This window comes from Corella eumyota, chromosome 6, assembly GCF_963082875.1.
Source record: "Corella eumyota chromosome 6, kaCorEumy4.1, whole genome shotgun sequence".
NCBI lineage: Eukaryota > Metazoa > Chordata > Ascidiacea > Phlebobranchia > Corellidae > Corella > Corella eumyota.
The window spans coordinates 5,676,443-5,698,091 of NC_137495.1; the positions used below are offsets into that span (position 1 = coordinate 5,676,443).

A 21,649-nucleotide genomic window follows, 5' to 3' on the forward strand; every position below is an offset into this window, starting at 1 on the left:
CGATATATCCGAAATGTTTATTCAATGCTATCCCACGACATATTGATTAAAGTCAAAGTCGACAAAATAATTAGTTGTAATAAACAAACAAACAAATTGGGTATTGCACGTGATTTTGATTAAGCCAATAAACATCGTGTATATACAAAAGTTATTTGGTTTAATTTTTCTTATGGCATTACTAGGCTATCAGTCGATAGCCCGCTCTGCGGTTGGCAATTAATTGTTAAAATATGGTCGACTCTTAACTTATATATGCCTGAAAAAATGTATACTTGTATCACAATAAAAAATGTTTGCGGGTCTAATGTACAATATTCATAATAGAAAAATTATGTAAAATTTTTTTGAATTTTTTTAACAAATTATTATTTTAGTTTAGAGTTGTTTTTGGCAACTTTGTTTAATCGTTTTATATTAACACACAATCTTTTTTAAAATAATTATTTTTTAAAACATTCATGCAGAAAAAAATTGTGTGTAAAAGTTGTTTGTTAAAAAATTATTGAAAAGCAATTAGTCTAGGTAAATGTTTTACAAATACAAATTGTGTTGTTTAAATAAAAAAATGTTTACTGTCTCGAAAGTTTTACAACTAAACAAATAAAGTCATTAACTTGAAAAGAAACTGTATTTAAAATTTATTTTTTTGTTTACAAAAAACCTATATAAAGAATCCTAAAGTGGCAGTTGGTATTGTAGTTTTAAATTGAGCATTGGGCGTAGTTTTATATAATCTATATCAGAAAAAGATTTACTCATAAAGCGGATATATAATATACGGGATAACTTTTAATTTCCTTCTTAGTTCCATGAAAAAAAATTAGGTCAAAATTTTATTTTCCCTTTTAAATACCATAAAAGCTAGTTAACAAAGAGCAATACGGTTTAGAAATTAGAAAATAATATTAGCGGGCTAAGGGTAAGGTTAAGTTTTTCTAAGGGTAAGGTTACGTTCTTTAAGTTCATAGAATATTTTTTTAATATGATCATAAATTTACAGTGTTGTGTAGTTTTAACATTTTCAAACCAACTATTAAAGTTTGCTTTTAAAGTACATAACTATGTTAATAAAGTTCAAATATTAAAAAATAATTTGCAATTTCGAGGAAAACTAGTAAAAAACATATTACAAATACTCTTCCATATCGCACACAACGTTATCACTTATCAATTTTTAGGGCGAGAGATAAAATCGAAAAAAAGTGAAAGTTGTCATATTCATTACTCAGCATTTTTCCTACAGGTAATGAAGGTGAATAGAACGCATTGTGACGTAATAAATACGAGAGAGAGAGGGTAGAGCGCGTCGCGTTGTCCTTGGGCTGACAACACGCTGCAAATCACGTTGCACGTTCATGTTATAACCGTGCCAATTTTAAAGCCCAAACCTGATTGAGAACTGCCTGCTGACAACGCTAATTCGTACATGTTGTGTCTTACAAATATATATATTTAAACTTAAGTCTCGTAACAGTTTTTGTCAGTTGTTAACTTAAAGCATGGTTTGGTTTTATAATGTATGCGTTAGTATTGAATTTTTAAAATAAAAAGAAAACGCTGCTTAATAATTAGAATATACAGCTGTACAGGCAACAGGCAAATAGAGAAAGTAATTCAGAGGAATTGCAATTGGATGTTTCATTATAATGACTATTGTTATAACAAATTTCAAAATTGCATTCAATTAAAATATTAAACTCTGTAACCGTAAATCTAACAATTCTTAAATTATTTTCTACGTTTTTTGAAATAACATATTGAATAAGAAAAGGAATAATATTTTTTACTAAATTATCCCTTTGAAATGTGCAGGAACTTGGTAATTGTAAATTAAGGTTGCTTTTAGTAAAATCAAGCAACATGGCAGAACCACCTGCCCTTATGACTTTTGAGGTTGCTTTGGAAGTTGCAAATAAAGGTAAGATTGTTAAATTTTAACATAATTAGTAGCTTAGAATTTTAATAATTTAATTTCCTTTAAATTCTAGGAGCTATAAAAATAAAACACAGAACGTTTTAAAAATTTAATTTAAATGTTGTTTTAGTTGGTGGAATTTACACAGTACTTCGTAGCAAAGCAGAATCAACTGTCGAAGAGTTGGGAGAAGATTATTGCATGGTTGGTATCGTGAACGAACGTTATGTTGCCATGGAAGTGGAAAAAATGGAACCCACGATGCCAGAACTGAAAAAAACTGTTGACCTTATGAGGGAACAAAATGTTGGGGTAAGAAATTTTTTCAAAATTTTTTTTTTTAATAAAACCGCAACTAGATTATTGCACAATAATTTAGCACTTTTTAAGTGTTTAAATCTGTCACTACATTATTAGTAACCTTATTGATTTTATGTAATCAATTTTGTCGATTTATGTAAAAGCTTGTTAACAAAATTAGGCTATGAATTGCGATTTGCTTTTATTTGTAAATGACTTGTTTTACATATTACAAGTGTTTTTAGGTGTTAACCTGCAGTAACATATTTTGTTAACTAAAGTAATAAATTTTAAGCATAACCAGTTATTTTAAATTAATTTTGAAAAACTATTTTTTTTATTTAAGGTGGTTACTGGAAGATGGCTTATTGAAGGATATCCAAGAGTAAGTTTTAAAAATAAATTTGTTTACAGTTTACAATTATGTAATAACATTTTTCAATTTGTCATTATGACAAAATTAATTTATTTATTGTGTTGATTACACTGTAAACACATGCGCTGATAGTTTTTGTTATCAGCTAGACGAAAAGGAAATTAATCAATTTTAGAATGTATATATAACATTACTTGTAATTAATTCTTAAAAAAAGTTCTAAATTAAAAAAAAAAATTAAATTCTGTTAAAATTTTTTTTAAATTTGGAATTGAATCTTGAAACCAATCTTCTCTAAAGTAATGTAATGAAAATTTAATACAAAATTTATTCTAATTCTTATGTATTTCTTAGGTTGTACTATTTGACCTTGACACAGTATGGGACAAATATAGTTCTTGGTCATGGGAAATGTTTGAAAAGACCGGGATCGGTATTCCAGATCATGATTCTGAAGCGAAGAGATGTGTTTTGTTCGGTTTTCTGACCACCTGGTTTCTTGGTGAAGTAAATAGAATGATTGTTTTTTAATACAAGAAAAAATTTAATTTAAAAAAGCTTAGTGGGAGCTTAGTGGACATTATTTATATATGTCTAGTATAGAAGCTTTTGTGGTGTGTAGGTATATAATAACAGCAACAGGCATACATTAGTTACAAGTTGCAACCATTTTACAACAAATAAAATGCAGTACATTGAACGGGCAATTAACTAGAGTTTATAAAGGAATTATAATATATAAAAATGTTTTATTGTTATCTAGTTTCGAGCTCAATGCGGCAAAAAACCTGTTATAATTGCTCATTTCCACGAGTGGTTGGCTGGCATAGGTTTGCTGATGTGCAGAATGCGACAAATTGACGTTTCCACCATTTTTACAACACATGCAACCCTGCTGGGCAGATATCTTTGTGCGGCAAATGTCGACTTTTATAATAACCTAAACTCAGTAAGTTAATTTTGCCTTTGTTAAGCCATGTTTGCATAATTGAGTTGTTTGATACAATTTTAAACTTTAAGAGTTTATAAGTTTGGTCTAAAACTAATAAAGATTAAAACAAAGTATAGGTTTGTTTATTTTAAAAAGGCAAGTCTGTTAGCTAAAACGAATATTTACCCAAATCAAAATATATTGCCCAAAATGCCACCTTGGTGTTATAGTTATATAAAAAACAATTAAAATTGTTCTTTACTAGTTTGACTGTGACACGGAGGCAGGCAATCGACAAATTTATCACCGGTATTGTATGGAACGGGCTGCTGCACATGCTGCCCATGTTTTTACAACAGTGTCTGATATCACATCACTCGAGGCTCAACATTTACTTAAAAGGAAGCCAGGTAAAAACTTTAAGACAAACCCAATTCTTACTTTGGCTTATTCAAAGATGGGATGTGTAAAGCTTTATTTAATGGCAATATTTTTTATCTTTAAAGTATTTGAAATTGATAATCAATGGTCTTAACACAAAGCCATTATTTTATTTTTTATTTTTAGACCTAGTTTTACCTAATGGTTTAAGTATAAAGAACACTCAATGTCTTCATGAATTTCAAAATCTACATGCGATTGCAAAAGAAAAAATACACAACTTTATAAGGGGTCATTTTTATGGGTATGTTGTTATTGTTGTATATATTTTAATGTCTATGTGATACCAAGTTTTAACATTTCTTTTGTTTATTTAGGCACTTTGATTTAAACTTGGACAACACGTTGTACATGTTTATTGCTGGTAGATATGAGTACAGTAACAAAGGGGCTGATGTTTATATTGAATGTTTAAGTCGACTAAATCACAGACTCAAGGTAGGTGTAACTTGTCAATATTTTTAATTTAAGATTGAGGCCTAAACATAGGTTTACTTTGGTTACCCCAAATTAGTTTCTATTTTTAAAGTTTTTTTTTATTATAAAATATTTTAAACAATTTTGCTATAATTTAGTTTTTTTTTTGGTAAGGTTTATATAACAACTCTATGATAATAAAAATTTAATATAGTCAAAAACACTTTTGTTGATTGCTTTTTTTTACGTTGTAATAAACATTTCCTTATTAAAAATAAAGATTGTTATGACATCACTTCCTGCGTGTTAAAATCTCGGATGTCGTTGTCGTGCATTGGTGCGTCAGTTCACATGTTTGTAAGCATGCCAAACGAGTTTTGCGTACAATCTGGAATTTTTTTATTTAAATATCGTCTCAAATCAAAAATTGTTTATTCAAATTTTGCCTTTAATCCAGAATTTGTTTATTTAAATATCGTCAATTTTAAACAATTTTTTTAGACCTGTTTTGATAAGCAAATATGTTGAATGATATAGTTTTTCTGTTTTTAGATGATAAACAGTGACACAACAGTGGTTGCCTTTCTTATATTTCCAGCTGCTACAAACAACTTTAACGTTGAAAGTTTGAAAGGGCAAGCTGTTGTTAAGCAACTCCAAGAAACTGTCGATGTGATCAAGAAAGACATCGGAGAAAGATTATTTGATTGTTGTTTGAGGTATGAATTAGTTAAAAAAGTTAAACTATAGGTTTTGCTTGGTAGCAGTGTGGCATAGTCATACTCAATTCCAGACAAATGGTTTTAGGTTTGGGCCGGACTAATCCCTCAAGCAAATTGTATATGTATAGGTTCCACAACATTTTAAAATAAATTTAAAAACTTTAAAACAAAGTTTTCTTAGTTTTAAGACTGTAAACCTTAAAATGTAAAAAGCAACTTAAGACTGGGTTAGGGAAAAAAGCCAGCATCTCAATATTTGACCTATAAAATCTACCTATTATGTTTCTAGCATATTCTATTTTTTAACTTGAATTTTTATGTTTTAAGGGGGAAACTGCCTGAGAACGACCAACTGTTAGAACGAGACGACATCATTAAATTAAAGAGATGCATGTATGCTAACCAGTGCAGTAGTTTGCCTCCCATTGTCACTCACAACATGGCAGATGATGCCAAAGACCCAAGTAAGTTGTTTTTTGTTTGCATATTGTTTTATTCTTACCAAGGCTGTCATTTTAAATATTTTTTAACCCAATTTATTTTAATTTTTTTAACAGTTTTAAACCAACTTCGAGCTGTCAACCTCTTTAACAGCAAAAATGACAGGGTTAAAATAATATTTCACCCCGAGTTTCTGTCTCAGACCTCACCCCTCTTACCCATGGACTATGAGGAGTTTGTTCGTGGGTGTCATTTGGGGGTTTTTCCATCTTATTACGAACCATGGGGCTACACACCAGGTATGGTGTTTTAATTGATAATTGGTAAAAAAAAAATAAAAATGGTTAACATGTCTTATTTAAACCCTTATACTATTTCTTAATTATTTCAGCCGAATGTGCGATTAAGGGCATTCCAAGTATTACAACCAACTTGAGTGGGTTTGGTTGCTTTATGCAAAGTCATTTAAGTGACCCTGAAGCGTATGGGATCTATATTGTGGACAGAAGGTTCAAAAGCGGCGATGAATCATGCAATCAACTTACTGATGTGAGTATGACATTATCGGGTCTTAATATTTATTAAATTTTATAAAACTTTTACTTCAAAAAATAATTTTCAAAATCTTTAAATGATTTTTCTTAGTACATGTATCATTTCTGTCGAATGACAAGGCGAGAGAGAATTATTTTAAGAAACAGAACCGAGAGATTAAGTGAACTTCTTGATTGGTCTCGACTAGGAATGGTATGTTTAATTCAAATTACTTATAACTATTATTCTGTGATTTTTTTTAATTAATGTTTTTTTCTGTATTAGTATTATACAAATGCAAGAAGGTTAGCAATTGACAGGACACATCCAGAATTTTTGGAGCAAATTCGTTCATTCTCACCTGTAAGTATTTTTCATTTTAAAAAAGAACCTGATAAGTTCTTTTAAAAAGTTCTGTTAATAGCATTTAAAACATAGCGTTAAGATTTTTAGGAGGCAAGTAAATTTACAACAAAAAAAAATATTTATTTTTTATTTAATTTTACTTTTAGACTGGTTCGGTTCGGTTACCCCGTCCTTATTCAGCCCCCAACTCACCCTTTGCATCCCAGGCTGCTTCACCCTACCAATCAGAGGATGAAGATGATAATAAGGTAGGAAATATATTAGTTTAGAATTACTGTTTTAATAAAATAAAGTGTATTTATGTATTATTAATAACAAGATACTTTTTTAATTTTTTACAAACGGTATTGTATAAATAAAACAGTTTAACTGGAAATAACGAGGCACAGATAATTTTTATAAACTTTTTGAATTGACCAAAGATTGAATTATAACTTACTTGTAAAACGTTAATGCAGCAAAAATAAACTGCTGGTTAATAACTCAAAACACTACCATTTGTAAAATATTGCATAAAATCTTTGCTAGGCTAAACTAAAACAATCAACAAATTTTTTTAGGATTTTGAAGACGATGACAGTGGTTTACATACAAGTAATATAACTTCAACCGATAATGAGAGTATTGTATCAAGTAGTACCACAATGAATGGAAGTAATGGACAGTAAGGCAACTTTTTTTTGAATAGTTTAGTTTAATTTGGAATGAGAAAATAAAAAATTCAAAGGGGTGTTAATATGGAAAAAAAATAAAAAACCGCAAAAAATGGTACAAAAGCATCATCTCAAAAAAATAAACAAATACAGAAAATGTGAAAAAAATCATGTTTTTTCTTTGTATGTTTAAAGACTAAAGTGGTAGTTTTTTATTTTAAATACCACTTAATATTCATAAAATAAACAATTTTTTCTTTTTGTAAGGAAAAATAATAATAATATAGCCTATAACAATATTATTATGCAAAAAAATTTTAGCCAAAATAAATTATTTTTCTAAAATATAATATAAGCAATGTAAATAACGATACCTTTATAACGCATGGTGTTTCTATAGAAAATTCTTTTTTTTTGCTTTATCATTTAGTACTTTCATTATCTTTTTTAAATAAATTGTTTATTTGCCTGCTTAAACTATGCTTAACTTCATTTATTAAATTTTTTTTTGTATTTTTGAACTAAATCAACAACCTAAAAAGATAGGTGTAATTTTAAAAACACAAGCATGTATATATAGCTTTGCAAAATGTATATGCTTTATTTAATTGCTGAAATTATATTTTATTTGCGCTAAAAATGTTATCCTAAACCAACTTTTGCTTAAAACATTAATATATTGTAGTAATTTAATCTTATAATTTTTTACCTTAATTAGATTAATTCAGTTAAAGTTATACGTACTGGCTACAGTTATAAAAATTAGGCAATAAAATAATTAAAATTATTTTGAAAGGCATTGACTATCACCATATGGACTAGAGTTTTCTGAAGTTGTTTTTTAATTGTTTCAACTATTCTAATTCTCTTTAACCCAGTTTTTTCTCGTGAAAATAGCCAAATTAGGTATCTTTGATTTAAAAAAGTCTCAGGCCCATTAATTGTAAGCCACTATGTGTATATATATTTTGAACAACACAAAATTTTCATATTTAATAATTATTCTGTTTTTCTTGCAATTTTTTATGCTATGTCTTCACTCACAGTAAATTTTTACTTCTTTTTTTTTTGATGCACGAAAGCTTAGGTCAATACACCACTGTATTGTGCAGCATATTCTTGTATCTTGTTATTAATGTATATTGTTATAGCCAATTTATTTGCTTAATTATGAATCAAATCAATAATACACATATATACTTTTCACTAATGTTGTTTGTCCTATAAGTTACATTTTAAGATTAAAATTGTAGATTAAAAGTATTTGAGTAGCTGTCGTGTTAAGGTAGTAAGGTTAGACTAGCAATTTCAAAATTGACTTGCTAATTACTAAAACAAAGTTTGATTTATGCACCCTTTTGTAACAAACAATCACTTTTATCCTATTTTTAATTTTTATTAATTCAGATTTAGCTTTTTACTAAAGGGAAAAATTTATTTTTTTAAATAATTAACATCGTAAAACCAAACAAATTTTAAAATTGTTTGGCAACACTAAAAATATCGCGCCAAACTAATTTTAGGCGCGTTTCTCGTGTTTAACGCTGATTGGTACGTCGCAGATGGCATGAACTTTAGGATTGGATCCTGCAGTAACTTCGTGTGGGCCCTCAATTTTAAGAACTCCGTTGTCAGAGAGGGTAGTCTTTACGTCTTCGGTTCTCATTCCTTTGGGCAGGGTAAACGTTCTTTTGAATTCCCTAGTACACAAGTATAATATATCAGTTGCTTGTTTTAAATACGTTTAGGTAGCAGCTAGATTCTACCAACCTAAAAGTGTATGCGTACATTCCGTCTCCTTCGTTTTTGGTTTCTCGTTTTGCATGAACGTTGGCAAGTCCATTGTTTACTTCTACTGTTACTTCTTCTGGTTTAAAATCCTGTACATCAACCTCAATCATATAATATCCCTTTTTTGAGTTATCTAGTACAAAAACAGATTTTCGAAAACAGAGTAGGCCTACAGTTTTAAGTATATTGGGTAGGTATTAAGCGTGTACATCCCCCTTTCAACGGAAATACAAATTTAAAAAATATATCTTTAAGTTTAAAGGATTGCATACCTTTGGTTTTTAACTTTTTCTCTATCCCCTCGTGATTGACTGGGATCATTACGTTGCTGTCTATGACATCATCTCCTCCAATAACGCCAAGCATACCGCTAAATCTATCCAAAAGAGAGTTTAGGTTAACTGGAGTTGTAGTCTCACTTTACATATGTTTGAAATGCGCCATACCATAACTTACACATACATTAGCATGCGTATAGTTCAGACTTATGCTAATACCAACAGATCTTCAGAAAGATGTTTAGACTTACCTTCTATCCACATTGCGCATAAATGATTCAAAACGTTTTTCCATGTCCAAAAACATATCGTTTCTGCCGCTTTTGCGGCTTAACGACAGAGGTTGCAGACGACGCCTGTTATCCCAATCGCTGTAATGCGTTAAACCACGGTTGTTATGGAAATAAGAAGGAAACATTCCTCTATGCATCATCATAGTCATATTAGGACTTAAGACTGTTACAACTTTAAAATAGTATTTTTTAGTAATTTTTATTTGAAGTTAAAGATTTAACTAATGTTTCGCTATGTCTAAGGGCTACATTCGTTTTTAATCTAGCCTGGCCTACCTTATTTTTTCCAAGTAAAGATTTTAACTAATTTGATGTTTGGGTTGTGTTTCACTGCCTATTTACTAATCAACAACTTAATGCGCAAAGTTTTCTTAACATAGGTGCCCTTATAGGCGATGACAACTTATTTTTCTCCTATGGGATTGTATAGACTTGCTATATGACGTAATTTTTATATATGCGGTTTATGTTATGATGTAGGCTAGTCATAAATTGTATTTTATGTCCTGTTATCAATTTTAAAACTTTATTTTTAGCCATGTTAAGCAAAACAGTATTTTCTAAGTTTTTTTAAGTAAAAAAAACAAAAATACGCTTTCTAACATAGGTCAAAATGGATATGCATTTTATGTCTGTTAAAAGAGCATTTAGATCAACAATTGTTAAAAAATAATGATTTATATATTTTTTTGTTTATTTTGCGACTTATTTTTTTTAATCATCAATATCTTTTTTTCAAATATTAGGATAACCATACACTAAGGTTTTAATCATGATTGCTGTTGCAAAAAAAACGGTCACAACTTCTATTCACTTAGGGCTTGAAGTTTATGCGGTGTGGTGATGGAGCGTCTTTTGAATGTTTGTAATTATGTTCAGACGTTAAATTAACAGCAAATACAGCAATAATTTTATCTTGTAATCAAGGATTTAGGATTACTAATTGTTTTTGACTAATAAAACGACTGGTTTAAACCCGGCAGAACGTATTGATTTAATGAAAATTTAAGCCTGAGTCCCAGTCTGGAAAGTAGGGCAGTTTTCGACGACATCTCGTGCGTGCAAGCGTAAAAAATGGTGTGACCGCGCGTGCACGCGTACTACGATTTTTGCTCTACGCGTTCACCCTTGATTTATGTTGGCGTGCTTTACTTAAATCTGGCTTAGATATACAAGGCGTCAGCATTGCGCGTGCACAAATTTTTTTAAAAACCAGGCGTGCATTTTTTTTACCAAAAAAAATCTCGTGCGTGCACGTTGCCCTACTTACCAGACTGGCCTGAGTCGGTCCGTCGCCTGGGACAATACTAAAGTACGGTATGCGGGATAGTGCAGGGCCGTATATAAACGTTAACGAAAATTCGCGGAATGCGGGACAGAACAGTATTTTTGTACTTTACTGCGGCAAGAATGCGGTATTTGCCTAAAAGGCTAAGGGATGATGCGGATTAGCTATAAAGGTTGAGGGATGATGCGAAATCAACTATGAAGCACAAGGAAAGATTAGGGTAAGGTATAAAAATTCCGCTCTTTCCGCAATCAGCGATCTTTTGTTAAGTTTACATACGGCCGCGATATTTCCTGCACCCTGCAACGTCGCTCTTCCCTTCTTTTATTACTACCCGTTGCCCGTCGGGTTCTGAGATGTTTTTAAAAATTAGATATTTTGTTGCTTGTTTATCAAACTAATAGCTTTTTAGCTAATAAATATTATTTATTTCTTTTTTTTCAATGATTAAATCAAAAAATAGAAGTGAGAAATAATGGAGGAAGGCATGGATGATCCTGATAAAAACGAGAAAATAAGTTCACCAAAACCCACAACAACTGCCGAAGAAAAGCCTGAGACTAAAATCGAAAATGTTGATGTTAATCTTAAAAGAAAATTAAGCACTGATGATGAAGAGTAAGTTGTTGTCCATATTTTATAGTTTTTAAAATTGTGTAAAAATGTACAATACAGGCCTTTTTTGGAATTAATTTGTGTTAACAGCATTTTTATGCTCACAATATTCTTAAAATTTTGCATATTTAAAAGAATAAAAGTTTATAAATCTTGGACTTAGTTTGTTATATATATACAATTTTCTTATGTAGCTTATGTTTAATTTGGACGTGTTATGGCATTACATTAGTATGCCTACTTTTTTTTATAAATTTTTATAAATATTTGCAAAAACATTAATTTTTATATTATTTTCTATTGTTTTAGGGTTTTGATTACAGACAAAAAAGCTAAGTTGTGTAAAGATGGTGAAGATGTTGTAGATTCTTCCGACAATTTGCAGACAGAAGTAATAAAAAAGTAAGTTCTATTTTTCTTTTTTTCTATATCAATTTACTTTTTATCATCTACCTGCTACAGCAATACATAATTTTTTAATTACCTGTATTGTATAATGCCTAGGGGGTTGTAATGAGTAGTCTTTATATATTTGCACCCCTGTTTAGATGCCTATTAATATTTTGGTTTCCTGTAAAAAATTTTAAGTCTGTAAATTGAATATGTACATTTAACATAATAGTTTCGATAATAACTGTTCGATTTATTTTTAGAACTGAGGAAAAATTAATTTTAAAAACTGAGAATCTGTCTAAAGATGATGATGCAAGTTCTAATAAAAATAATGAAAAAAGTTTAGAAATAAAAAGTCAGAAAGGTAAATGATGTTTACTTTTCTAAAAAACAACATATTAAAAAAATATGTAGATACTAAACTGCTTTTTATTACAAAATCCAACTAGTTAAACTTTATAAAACATTTTGTAAAAATCTAATAATAACTTTAACACTTTAGACAATGAAGACCAACCAATGAAAGCCACTGACACAGATGTAGCTGAGTAAGTTAATTAAATCCTTTTAAATATTCAGTCATTTATATTTTTATGATAAGAGGGGAGTTTTTAAAAAGGTACAAAGCATAAATAAGTGTGTGGCAAAATACAAGTTGATTTGATTAATTGTTTGATCAACTTTGATTAATAAAAATACATAGGAAGTTGACTTTGTATTGTCTTGCAATCTGGCAAGCTTTCCTCAAGTCTTCCATATAATTTTTTTAGAAATTAGTAATGTAACATATGTTGTTTGAAAAGCCTTTTTTTTATATTTTAATTACAAATTGTTTTTTTTATGTTTATTTAATCAAAAACATGTTAAACAGGCCTGATGATGACAAAGCTCTCAAATTAGTCGACCCTGAGAGTGGAAACCTTGAGGTTGTCCCTGAGGATCAGATCACCCCTGATACATTAGACGAGGCTACCAAGCAAGTACTTAAAGAGGGATTTCCTCCTACCCCACCCCTGAACAACAGAAGCGACGACATGCCTGTTGATTTGAGTGATCCAATGTCGCGCGACGTGATTGTGTTGAGCGACGAAGAGAAGGGAAATGAAGATGATGATATAGAGAAACTGAAACAGGTAAGTTAGATAACACTTCTTAATTTTTTACAAAAACATTGAATTTATTAAAAATTGTTTTTATTTAGTTACGAAGTAGCAACAACGAACAGATCCGAATTCTGAAGCAAGCGTTAGGCAAGGAAGAAGCGAAGTTGTTGTTGTTAAAGAGAATAAGGCACAGCAGAATAGCAAATGGAAAGGTTTGCCATTTTTTTGTTGTTACTTAAGGTGTAAAATAAACAAAAAAAAAATTCTAAAATAAAACAATTGTTATAATTTAACTTAGGTAAACTCTTCCCAAGTTACCAGCAATCAATCTAGTTCACCTTCATTAAACAATCACCAAAGATCTAGTCAGGTATTTTGCTTTTTTTAGTCTTAGATTTGACTTTTTTAGTTCTGCTCTAATTTAATAAACAACAAATTTTGTTGTGTGTATGTCTCTTAGCAATCAACAAAATTATCTTCAACAAATACGAGTCAACAATTGTCGCAACAAAACCGACAACAATTAAAATCTAATCAACAAAGATCATCTCAAAGCTACTCTAGTAATAAGGTATAGTTTTAACTATATTATTCATACTATGTTATATTTTATAAAATTAATATTAAAATGTTTTTATGCATTAATTATTAGTCATCTACTGGGCTAACCTCGGCCCAAACACAAGCAAATCGAAATGCAATGGCCGCGATGCTTCAGATGCCGCAGTTAGTGGCTGCGGCGGGTGGTGCACAGAATGCAGCAGCTCTGCTTCGTAATCATCCAAATCTGTTGCCAAGTGCTGCACAAGTCTTGTCTGGTAAGAATTATTAAAAAAAAAATTTTAAATGATATTGAAATTGCCTGTTAGAACTCGATTTATTATTTATATGTTAGGTTCTGGATTTTCTGGAGACATGTCAGCTAAGATGCAGCAACTCTTGCAACAGCAAAAGAATGTTATTCAACAGCGTCAAGTACCAACTTTTAAACAACAACAGGTTAATATATTTTTAATTTTGTTTAACGACAATATTATTTTTAGTAAATCTTAAAAATTTAAGAGTTGCTATTGCCTTTCATATAATGGGATGCCACAATAGTATTCAATGAAAGAAAATTGTTAACGATTGATTTTGCCTTATTTTAATTGCATCAATTTGTTTTCATTCGATATTTTAAAATTGTTATTGTCATTATTGTTTAAAATATTCCAAATTGGTGAAGTATTAAACAATTTTATAATGAGGCCCAACTCCGAATATAGAATGCGCAGAAAACATGTTTTAAACACTTATTTTCACCAATTTACCTTTTTTTATTTTTAGGCATCGGCGAAGTTAGCTTTAAGAAAACAACTGGAGAAAACTTTGTTGGAGATTCCACCCCCTAAACCACCCCCGCCTGAAATTAATTTTCTTCCGAGTGCTGCAAGCACTGAGTTTATTTGTCTCGTCGGTTTGGAGGAGGTAAATCTTTCTTATAATATTTTTAGATTTAAAATTGAACACCCTTGAAATTTTGACCCGATTTATTTAAATTTTTTATGTAGGTTGTTAATAAAATTCAACAACTACAACACAAGTCAAATGTTAAAGAGGAAATTTTCTCTCCCTTTGTCTGCGTACAATGTAAGTACTAAGTAGCCCTATACTAAGATATAGGATCTTAATGGACAATACCTTTTTTTGCCAACTATAAAAAAATGAAAAACGTTTTTAAAAAAAATTTGTCCTTTTTATCAGGTGAAAAAGACTTTAGTCCTCTTTGGAAGATAAATTCTGAGGGTAGTGAAGTTGTTTGTTTGCAATGTGTAATGACCAATCAGAAGAAGGCATTGAAAGCTGAGCACACCAACAGATTGAAGACAGCTTTTGTCAAAGCACTGCAGCAAGAGCAGGAAATTGAACAAAAGATACAAAAACAGGTGAAGTTATCATTTTACCAAAACTTATTGTTTCTACAATGAGAATTTTTTTAAATTAAATTTCTTCCGACATTGTAGCAAACTACTGAAAAATTGAGCTCCAGTAACGATAGTCTGGAAGCAGCCGTAGCTGCAGCAGCCAATCAGCTACAACAGCAACAACAACAACTTAAAAAACTACAAGAGGACCAAATAAGACAACACCAAAAACTTTTACAGGTTTGATATTATAAAAGTGAATTATTTGGGAACTTATTTAGCTCTTAACAAATTTTTTGACTTCCAATTATTTTATATAGAGGGCACAGCAACAGCTACAACAACATCAACTTGCTTCAGCTAATTTTCGACCAACAGCTCAACAAATTAGGAATGCGATGGCCCCTGTTCAGTTTGGATTTCGTCAGTCCAACAGTAAGGCTTACTTAATAATTATTTTTTTTAAATCTCTTAAAATTTAAATTTGTTGGGTTTTTTTGAATTAATTAAACTGATTTGGAAATGTTTTAGGCTCATCAAAGAATTCAGTAGATCGCCAGTTTCTCCTAGATATGATGCCATCCAGGGGAAAGTCCCAAAACTGGAAGTAAGCCAAAAATTCGCTTTTTGCATTTCGCCTTTACAATTGTGGCATTTAAAAAGCTGTAAAGAAAAAAAATCGACAAGGCTTTATATATTTGTATATGAGGCGTTTTTTAATGAAGTCGCTTTTTTGGTGTTTTTACTGAGAAAGTTATATTTTTTCTCCCAAGAATTACATGGCCTTTAGTGCATTTTGGTGTAAATTACTTATACAGTTCTTCTTTTTTTATTTTGTATTTTTTCACTTGATTAGGTAATACCCCCATTTATTGTTTATCGTTTTTCTTAAGCGTTTTGATGGTAATAATAGTGACGTCATAGAGTAAAAAATGTGACGGCATTATAAATTGCGTCATGGGGTTCAAAACCATGAATTATATTTTAGGTTGGAAAATGACGTTTAGTTGTCGTAATGTCGTCTTTATAATGAAAATAATATCGAGAAGTCACGTGACTTGTTCCTTTTTTTATATTAAAAAAAATGGAAATGGCAATTTTTTCCGTGCGGAAACTTTTATTTACGAAAGAAAAAACAACAGATTGTGACGTAACCGGTTCGAGAATCGTGGCGTCATCACTCTGGGCTCGAGGGGCTTCCCCCGCTCCACATTCGCCATCGATTGGTCACTAAACAGGGTCACGTGATTTAAGAGATGTATTACGTAACGAAAAATAATTTTAAGGGTACATTAAAAAAACTTACCCCACTCCTTTCCCGCGCTTCTGGGTCTTTCGGAATACCAGTACACGCCGTAGGGGGCGCCTTTGTGGTACTGGCGGGGTAAGGTCGGGTCCCTAACTCCGGTGCTGAAATCTTTAAAATCGTATTTGCGTTTCGAATATCTAAAACCAGAAAATAAAATTTTATCACAATAGAAACTACAAAACCTATTCATAAAAAAGAAAATTGGGTTTAGCAAGTCTCGAACCCAAGATCCTTCGGTGTAAAATTTAAACAAAACTTAAAATCATTACTTACCTGGAATAGATATTGTTCAGTGCCTCCTCGTACATGGAAAGAGGGTGTTTATACTCCCGTTTCAGCAAGCCCAAAGGCCGGTTGATTGTTAAGACTGGATGCTGCATCGGTTCTGTCAAAGATGGCTCTGATTCTTCTTGCGTCTCTTCTAAGGCTGTATCGTGTAAATAAAAGGCGTTTGCTTGTTGTTAGGTTAACTGTTGTATCCTTAGGAGTGCTTATTGCTTATTGGAGAAATTTTGCATTTTTTTGAAGGTGTACTTGTAATTAAGTAAAGTTTTATGAGGTAAGAATAAGGCTTTGTTACGTGTTCCATAAGTTACTAGAATATTATTTGGAGTAATGGTTCATAGGAATTGAAAGACACAACAAATAAGACTTACGGTCAGTAGGCTCTTCAAAGGGTTGATATATTTCAGGCATGTAGGGTGTCCACGACGCTTCCCTGTTAATACTATTCCAGTGTGATTTTCGATTGGTAAATTCGCCAGGTATGTAAGTCAAATCTGATATGTAACTCCGATTCTTAAAAGGGCAAAGTGTTTAAGCTAATTTTTTTAAAAGATGTGCATATGGTATTAGAAGTCTTAGTGCATTGGACTTTACAACGTCCTTGTTTTATGTCCTAAGTTATAAATTTGGCCTTCTCACATTAAAAATACACACTTCAATATTCTTTCTTGTTTTGGAATGTTAATTTATTTATTGTATCGGATCTTAAGCAGAGCATATATTATCTGTCCTAACCGTAGCTTAATGTTATACCAGCAATAGTGTTATGATTTGCCAGAATTTTTTTTTGTCAAAACAAAACTGCTCATAACATGGCTCGACATACTTTAATTGACACGAGGTTAAAGGTGATTTTGCGGTTAACGAACTCACTGAAAGGCTATGTATTTTATTACAATATTCTTATAACGATATTAGAACAGGTGGTCCACAAATGGGTATATGGTAAATGGTTTTTGTAACCCAGGTATTAAGGATGGTGGGTATATCTTATTTAACTATACCAAGCTTATCTTACTTTATCTAACTACCAAGCTTGCCTTATTTGTTTTCAAATAGAACATGACGTCTTTTTTTTAGCAAAGAATTATATATATCTCGATAAATCTGCTTAGAAGTTTATATGTCCTGTTGACTGACATTTTTACTTACAATATTGGGGAAGTAAACATTAGGTCGTTCGTTATTCACATTCCAAGTCACCAACCTTGGTGTGATGGGAACCAAAGCTCTTCTGTTAAAAAACATAAAAGCTATAAAATATTTTTAGGAGTATTGCATTAGAAAAAAGAATATTTTATATAGTTAAAGATTAAAATACTGATGGTCGAAAATAAAAAGTTCTGTTGTTGTATCACAAAATGGCTAAAAAAGAAAGTATGTTGAAACCCTGGAATATATTTTTTTAAAATGACATTTCTTGTATTTAAGAATTGCTTTATTTTTAATAGGATAGAAATCTTTACAATTATGTTGTTCATGATACAAGTTTAATAATCTTAAACACTACAGTAGACAATGATATAAAAAGGGCCTTAACTAGAGGAGATATTGCAAAACACGGTTAGTACATTTGCCTTGCACGTACATAGAAAACTCTAATTTAACACATTTAAATTACTAGAAAAAAATTCGATATTAGCCAAAAAAGAATTGGATTTTTTTTACTTACCTTTCCCGTTGTATACTTTCCATGTCCACTCTTTTTAAAGCTACAACATCAGACATTGAATTCATGATTAGATTATGAAATTTAAACTAACTCTAATCTATTGTCTATATACTGTAAAACCTGTAAAGTTTTTAAATATTATAAAACCTTTTTTTTGTACTCGCGAAATTTTAAATAAATATTTATTAAGATTTGCAAACAATACAGATGCGCGGTATTCCGTCGACATTTAAAACGGTTTAAAGGCCAGACTACACAAAAGATTTCTCTGACAACAGAGCGTTACACGCCGCGTCAAAATTTTACTCAGGTGATAAACAAAGAGCTGCGCTTATAGAATTTAAAAAGTGAATATAGAATTTAAAAATTACATAAGCCTACCATGATTTATATTTAAAAAATGAATTTTGTTTTGATCAATTTAAATAAAAACGACATTTTTAATGTAATATATACAAAATAAAATTTTGACGTGACCTGTGCGATACCACGTGAGACGGCGAGCGTCTTTGTTTGGATATAAATAAATTGCTGCCTCCTTTTTACTGTACCGACATAATTATCCTATTGTTCCGTCATAATCCCCCCATTGTCCTCGTCACGTGACATATAATTTAATATCGCGCTTATTATTTTCAAGGTTTTTACAAAGGACGTTTCTGCAAAATTTCAGACTGCCTTGGCTACCGAATAAATTTAAAAACTTAACTAATTCAGGCGTTATTGGCGCACTTGAAGTTGTTTAAAGTAATTGAAAGGAGCGTTTACTTAACTCAGTTTAATTGTATTCAAACATTGACAAAGAACTTGACAAGCTAAGGCAAAAGGAAAGTTTATAAATGTTAAAACATATTCGCACGTAAGATGACTTTGAATTTTGGAGAAATAGTTAAATTTGTTTAAAAGTTTTTTTTTGTTTTACTGTTTTCTAGAAAATAAGAATCCTAAGCGTTTAATTTGTTTCAAAAATGACTTCTATGAAATATGACCGTGGGTCACAAACTAACTTGTAAGTACAAAAACAATAATTTTTTAAAAATATTTTGTTAAAATATAGCTAATTACTTACCTAGTAAATTCGCCATAGTTGTTTTTTCATTAGGTAGAGTTATTTTTTTCCTTTCCACTACTCAGTTAAATTTTTTTTCGGTTTTCCGGGAACGAATTTAATTTTTTTACAGAAGTTAACAATTTAATATTAAAAAAAACGTGTTCCATCGTAAAAATTATAACAAAAAAACATGAATGAGATTCCAAAGAATGACGTCACAATTTTGAATTGTTACGTTTTAAAATTAAATATTTATAAACGCAAAACAGTTTAAATTGTATTTTTTGTTGAATTAACTGTGTTTAAGCGTCTGTTAAGAGTTCAATATTAATAACCTACAACATGTCTGACGAAAATTTTTTCCAAAAAGAAGTAAGTATGTATCTATTGAAACAAACAAGACTGGGCATGTGCTTTAAATAAGGGATAACCAAACTAAAAAGTCTTTATTTAATTTAAAAAAAATCTTATGAACCTACTAGTGTGTATTCAAGTTACATGACTTAGCAAAAATCTAAATATTATTACAGTGGCAAAAAAAGCGAAATTATCAGTCAGCATGTTCCCAACTTCTCCAGATTACATCCCATGATCCCCAAACTGTACGTCCCCGAGTGGAAGACGGACATGGAAAATAGAACCAGACTTATTCGAGTAAAAACTGATTAATTTCTAGAGCTTTCATTTTAGCAATGTTATGTGATTCTAAAGAAAAATCGTTTTTTTAGAATGCAAAACTGGCCGGCATCTACTCTACGCCACACGACGAGTCCCTTTTTCTAGAAAAGCGAGAGAGGCTGAACCACGGAGAAAAAAGAGAATATATCGAGCAGAAAACAAACATCCCGGAGCGCCGGGTTCTGCTCCGGCCCTCGTTTCCGTCCCACATGAGCCGGTACCAAAGCGAGCTTATGTACCGTCGGGACCCATGGGAAGAGTGACGTCATCGATAAAATTGATGACGTTGTTGGGGTTTCTGCAACGTCAAACTGTATTTGCATGTCACGTGTTTCCTATGTGTGCCCAAATTTTTTCTATTTGTGTTTGTTGCGTTTTGTGCTTAGGCAAAATAAAAAAAGGTATAGCAAGCTGTTAGTGAAGATGATAGATTTAAGGAGATCTTGTGTTATGAATCATCCTCTATGTGTATTATATACCATAGTGGTTTAGTTATCGCAGCAATTTTAAATTGATACAATCTGGATTAAAACGTGATTTGTCAAAAACAGTAATATTTTTTGGGGAAGGGCTCTTTTCCTTAGAAGACTAAAATTTTAATTGGTTTTACATCAAATTTTATTCTCATAACCCCACTTCTGCAAAAGCGATAACATCTCAGCAGAAATATTTGCCTCCATTTCATGGAAAGTCAGGCTAGGTCGATCGATTAAATGTAAGATCATAAATGTCCTTAGGCAATGCAACCACGCTTATAACTTGGCATGCCAGCTAGGCTAAGTCGCATTCGAAACAACCAATAAGGGCTGAGTGAATTAAAATAGCATTAAGTTATAAATAGCTAGCGATTTTGTTATTCAAAGAGCAATTACAATGAAGACTTGTATTCAAATCAACGAAGCCAGTAGTTTTGACGAAGTTACTGACTTATCGCTGCCGGAACCAGGCGAAAAGGTCGACGAAAAACGATTTAAGCTGTCATGCATACTGACGCTTTTGGGGCTGATTATGTTAGTTATGGGATGCATAGTACACGTCGAAAAGGCAGCAATTGCAAAGGAACTGTTTACGGAAAATCCGAGCTACACGTACATTGCAGCCAACGTGCTGCTATGTTTTGGCGCATTGTTTTTACTGCTTTCTTGTTCTCTCATATTTCCACCATGTGCAATATTTAAAAAATGCAGATCCCCACAATGCGAAAACGCTGAGATTGCTGTCCAACAAGTACCTACCAGCAGTCCATTGCAAACTGAGGACGTCTACTTCATTTTCGACGCGAGAGGATCTCATTACTTACAGGTACAGAGAGACTCAGATCAGCAAGCGCCTCCGCCGTATTCCGACATTATCAAGGACGATCTGACACCGCCTCCATCGTATTATGACGTCACAAACATCAACACTGCGTCATAGAGGATGTCTGATATGATCGGCCGCAGGCTTATCGGATTATGTCCAAACAAACAGCATTCTCGAAATGTCTCGCGACTGTCTGACTAAAAGACTTATGCGCGAAATCCGTTCGTGTAATTTTCACTGTGACCTGTACCGTTTATGCGACTCCGTATATTTTTTAATCAATAAAATCGTACTAAAACTGTTTGTGTTCATGTTTATCCGTTGGTCTAGGATTGTTTGGGATAGGCCTTTTAATAAATAGGTACCCGACAACACAAAACAAATATATTACGTTAGTGTACGTCATAAAACATAATCTTTGATATTTTATTGGTTTGTTTACAAAGCAAAAAGAAAAAAGGGAATGTTGAAAAAAGTTCAATTTGCAAAAAAATTCAAAAATGTAACCATACCGTTATATTTATTTTGACAATTATTAAGTTGTCTTACAATTTGTTAAATAAAATAGCCAGCACTAACAATGTTTGT

The 21,649-nt window shown here is 31.3% G+C and overlaps 5 protein-coding genes across 6 annotated transcripts; 4 read left to right on the forward strand and 1 right to left on the reverse strand.

Moving 5' to 3' along the window:
• Window positions 1–1,808: 1,808 nt before the first annotated feature.
• Window positions 1,809–8,256, forward strand: LOC145755128 (glycogen [starch] synthase, muscle-like). The gene is made up of 16 exons (XM_082571339.1): window positions 1,809–1,921; window positions 2,049–2,230; window positions 2,565–2,603; window positions 2,949–3,101; window positions 3,358–3,543; window positions 3,791–3,935; window positions 4,093–4,210; window positions 4,284–4,404; window positions 4,936–5,102; window positions 5,433–5,569; window positions 5,663–5,845; window positions 5,938–6,095; window positions 6,192–6,293; window positions 6,366–6,443; window positions 6,593–6,694; window positions 7,007–8,256. The coding sequence occupies exons 1-16, from the start codon at window positions 1,864–1,866 to the stop codon at window positions 7,112–7,114; spliced, it is 2,037 nt and encodes a 678-aa protein (XP_082427465.1). The 5' UTR covers window positions 1,809–1,863; the 3' UTR covers window positions 7,115–8,256.
• Window positions 8,257–8,302: 46 nt separating this feature from the next.
• LOC145755134 (body wall muscle protein HR-29-like) lies at window positions 8,303–9,759 on the reverse strand. The gene is made up of 5 exons (XM_082571349.1): window positions 9,738–9,759; window positions 9,420–9,633; window positions 9,163–9,266; window positions 8,870–9,023; window positions 8,303–8,799 (listed from the first exon to the last, which is right to left on the reverse strand). Exons 2-5 carry the CDS (start codon window positions 9,608–9,610, stop codon window positions 8,619–8,621), a joined length of 630 nt encoding a protein of 209 aa, XP_082427475.1. The 5' UTR covers window positions 9,611–9,633; window positions 9,738–9,759; the 3' UTR covers window positions 8,303–8,618.
• A 1,457-nt stretch (window positions 9,760–11,216) lies between these two features.
• LOC145755129 (uncharacterized) lies at window positions 11,217–19,029 on the forward strand. 2 transcript variants are annotated; one of them, XM_082571341.1, is made up of 17 exons: window positions 11,217–11,367; window positions 11,674–11,766; window positions 12,018–12,121; window positions 12,260–12,305; window positions 12,629–12,890; window positions 12,959–13,072; window positions 13,159–13,230; window positions 13,321–13,431; window positions 13,513–13,678; window positions 13,756–13,859; window positions 14,187–14,327; window positions 14,411–14,489; window positions 14,604–14,785; window positions 14,864–15,004; window positions 15,085–15,199; window positions 15,296–15,371; window positions 18,963–19,029. In XM_082571341.1, exons 1-17 carry the CDS (start codon window positions 11,225–11,227, stop codon window positions 18,967–18,969), a joined length of 1,956 nt encoding a protein of 651 aa, XP_082427467.1. In that variant the 5' UTR covers window positions 11,217–11,224; the 3' UTR covers window positions 18,970–19,029. The 2 variants fall into 2 exon arrangements, with proteins under 2 accessions (XP_082427467.1, XP_082427466.1); XM_082571340.1 differs by lacking the exon at window positions 18,963–19,029 and adding an exon at window positions 16,356–16,446.
• Window positions 18,999–20,022, forward strand: LOC145755717 (sperm-associated microtubule inner protein 10-like). The gene is made up of 3 exons (XM_082571965.1): window positions 18,999–19,039; window positions 19,612–19,735; window positions 19,810–20,022. Exons 1-3 carry the CDS (start codon window positions 18,999–19,001, stop codon window positions 20,020–20,022), a joined length of 378 nt encoding a protein of 125 aa, XP_082428091.1.
• A 610-nt stretch (window positions 20,023–20,632) lies between these two features.
• LOC145755718 (uncharacterized) lies at window positions 20,633–21,286 on the forward strand. The gene has a single exon (XM_082571966.1). The coding sequence runs from the start codon at window positions 20,633–20,635 to the stop codon at window positions 21,173–21,175; it is 543 nt and encodes a 180-aa protein (XP_082428092.1). The 3' UTR covers window positions 21,176–21,286.
• The last annotated feature ends 363 nt before the right edge of the window (window positions 21,287–21,649 follow it).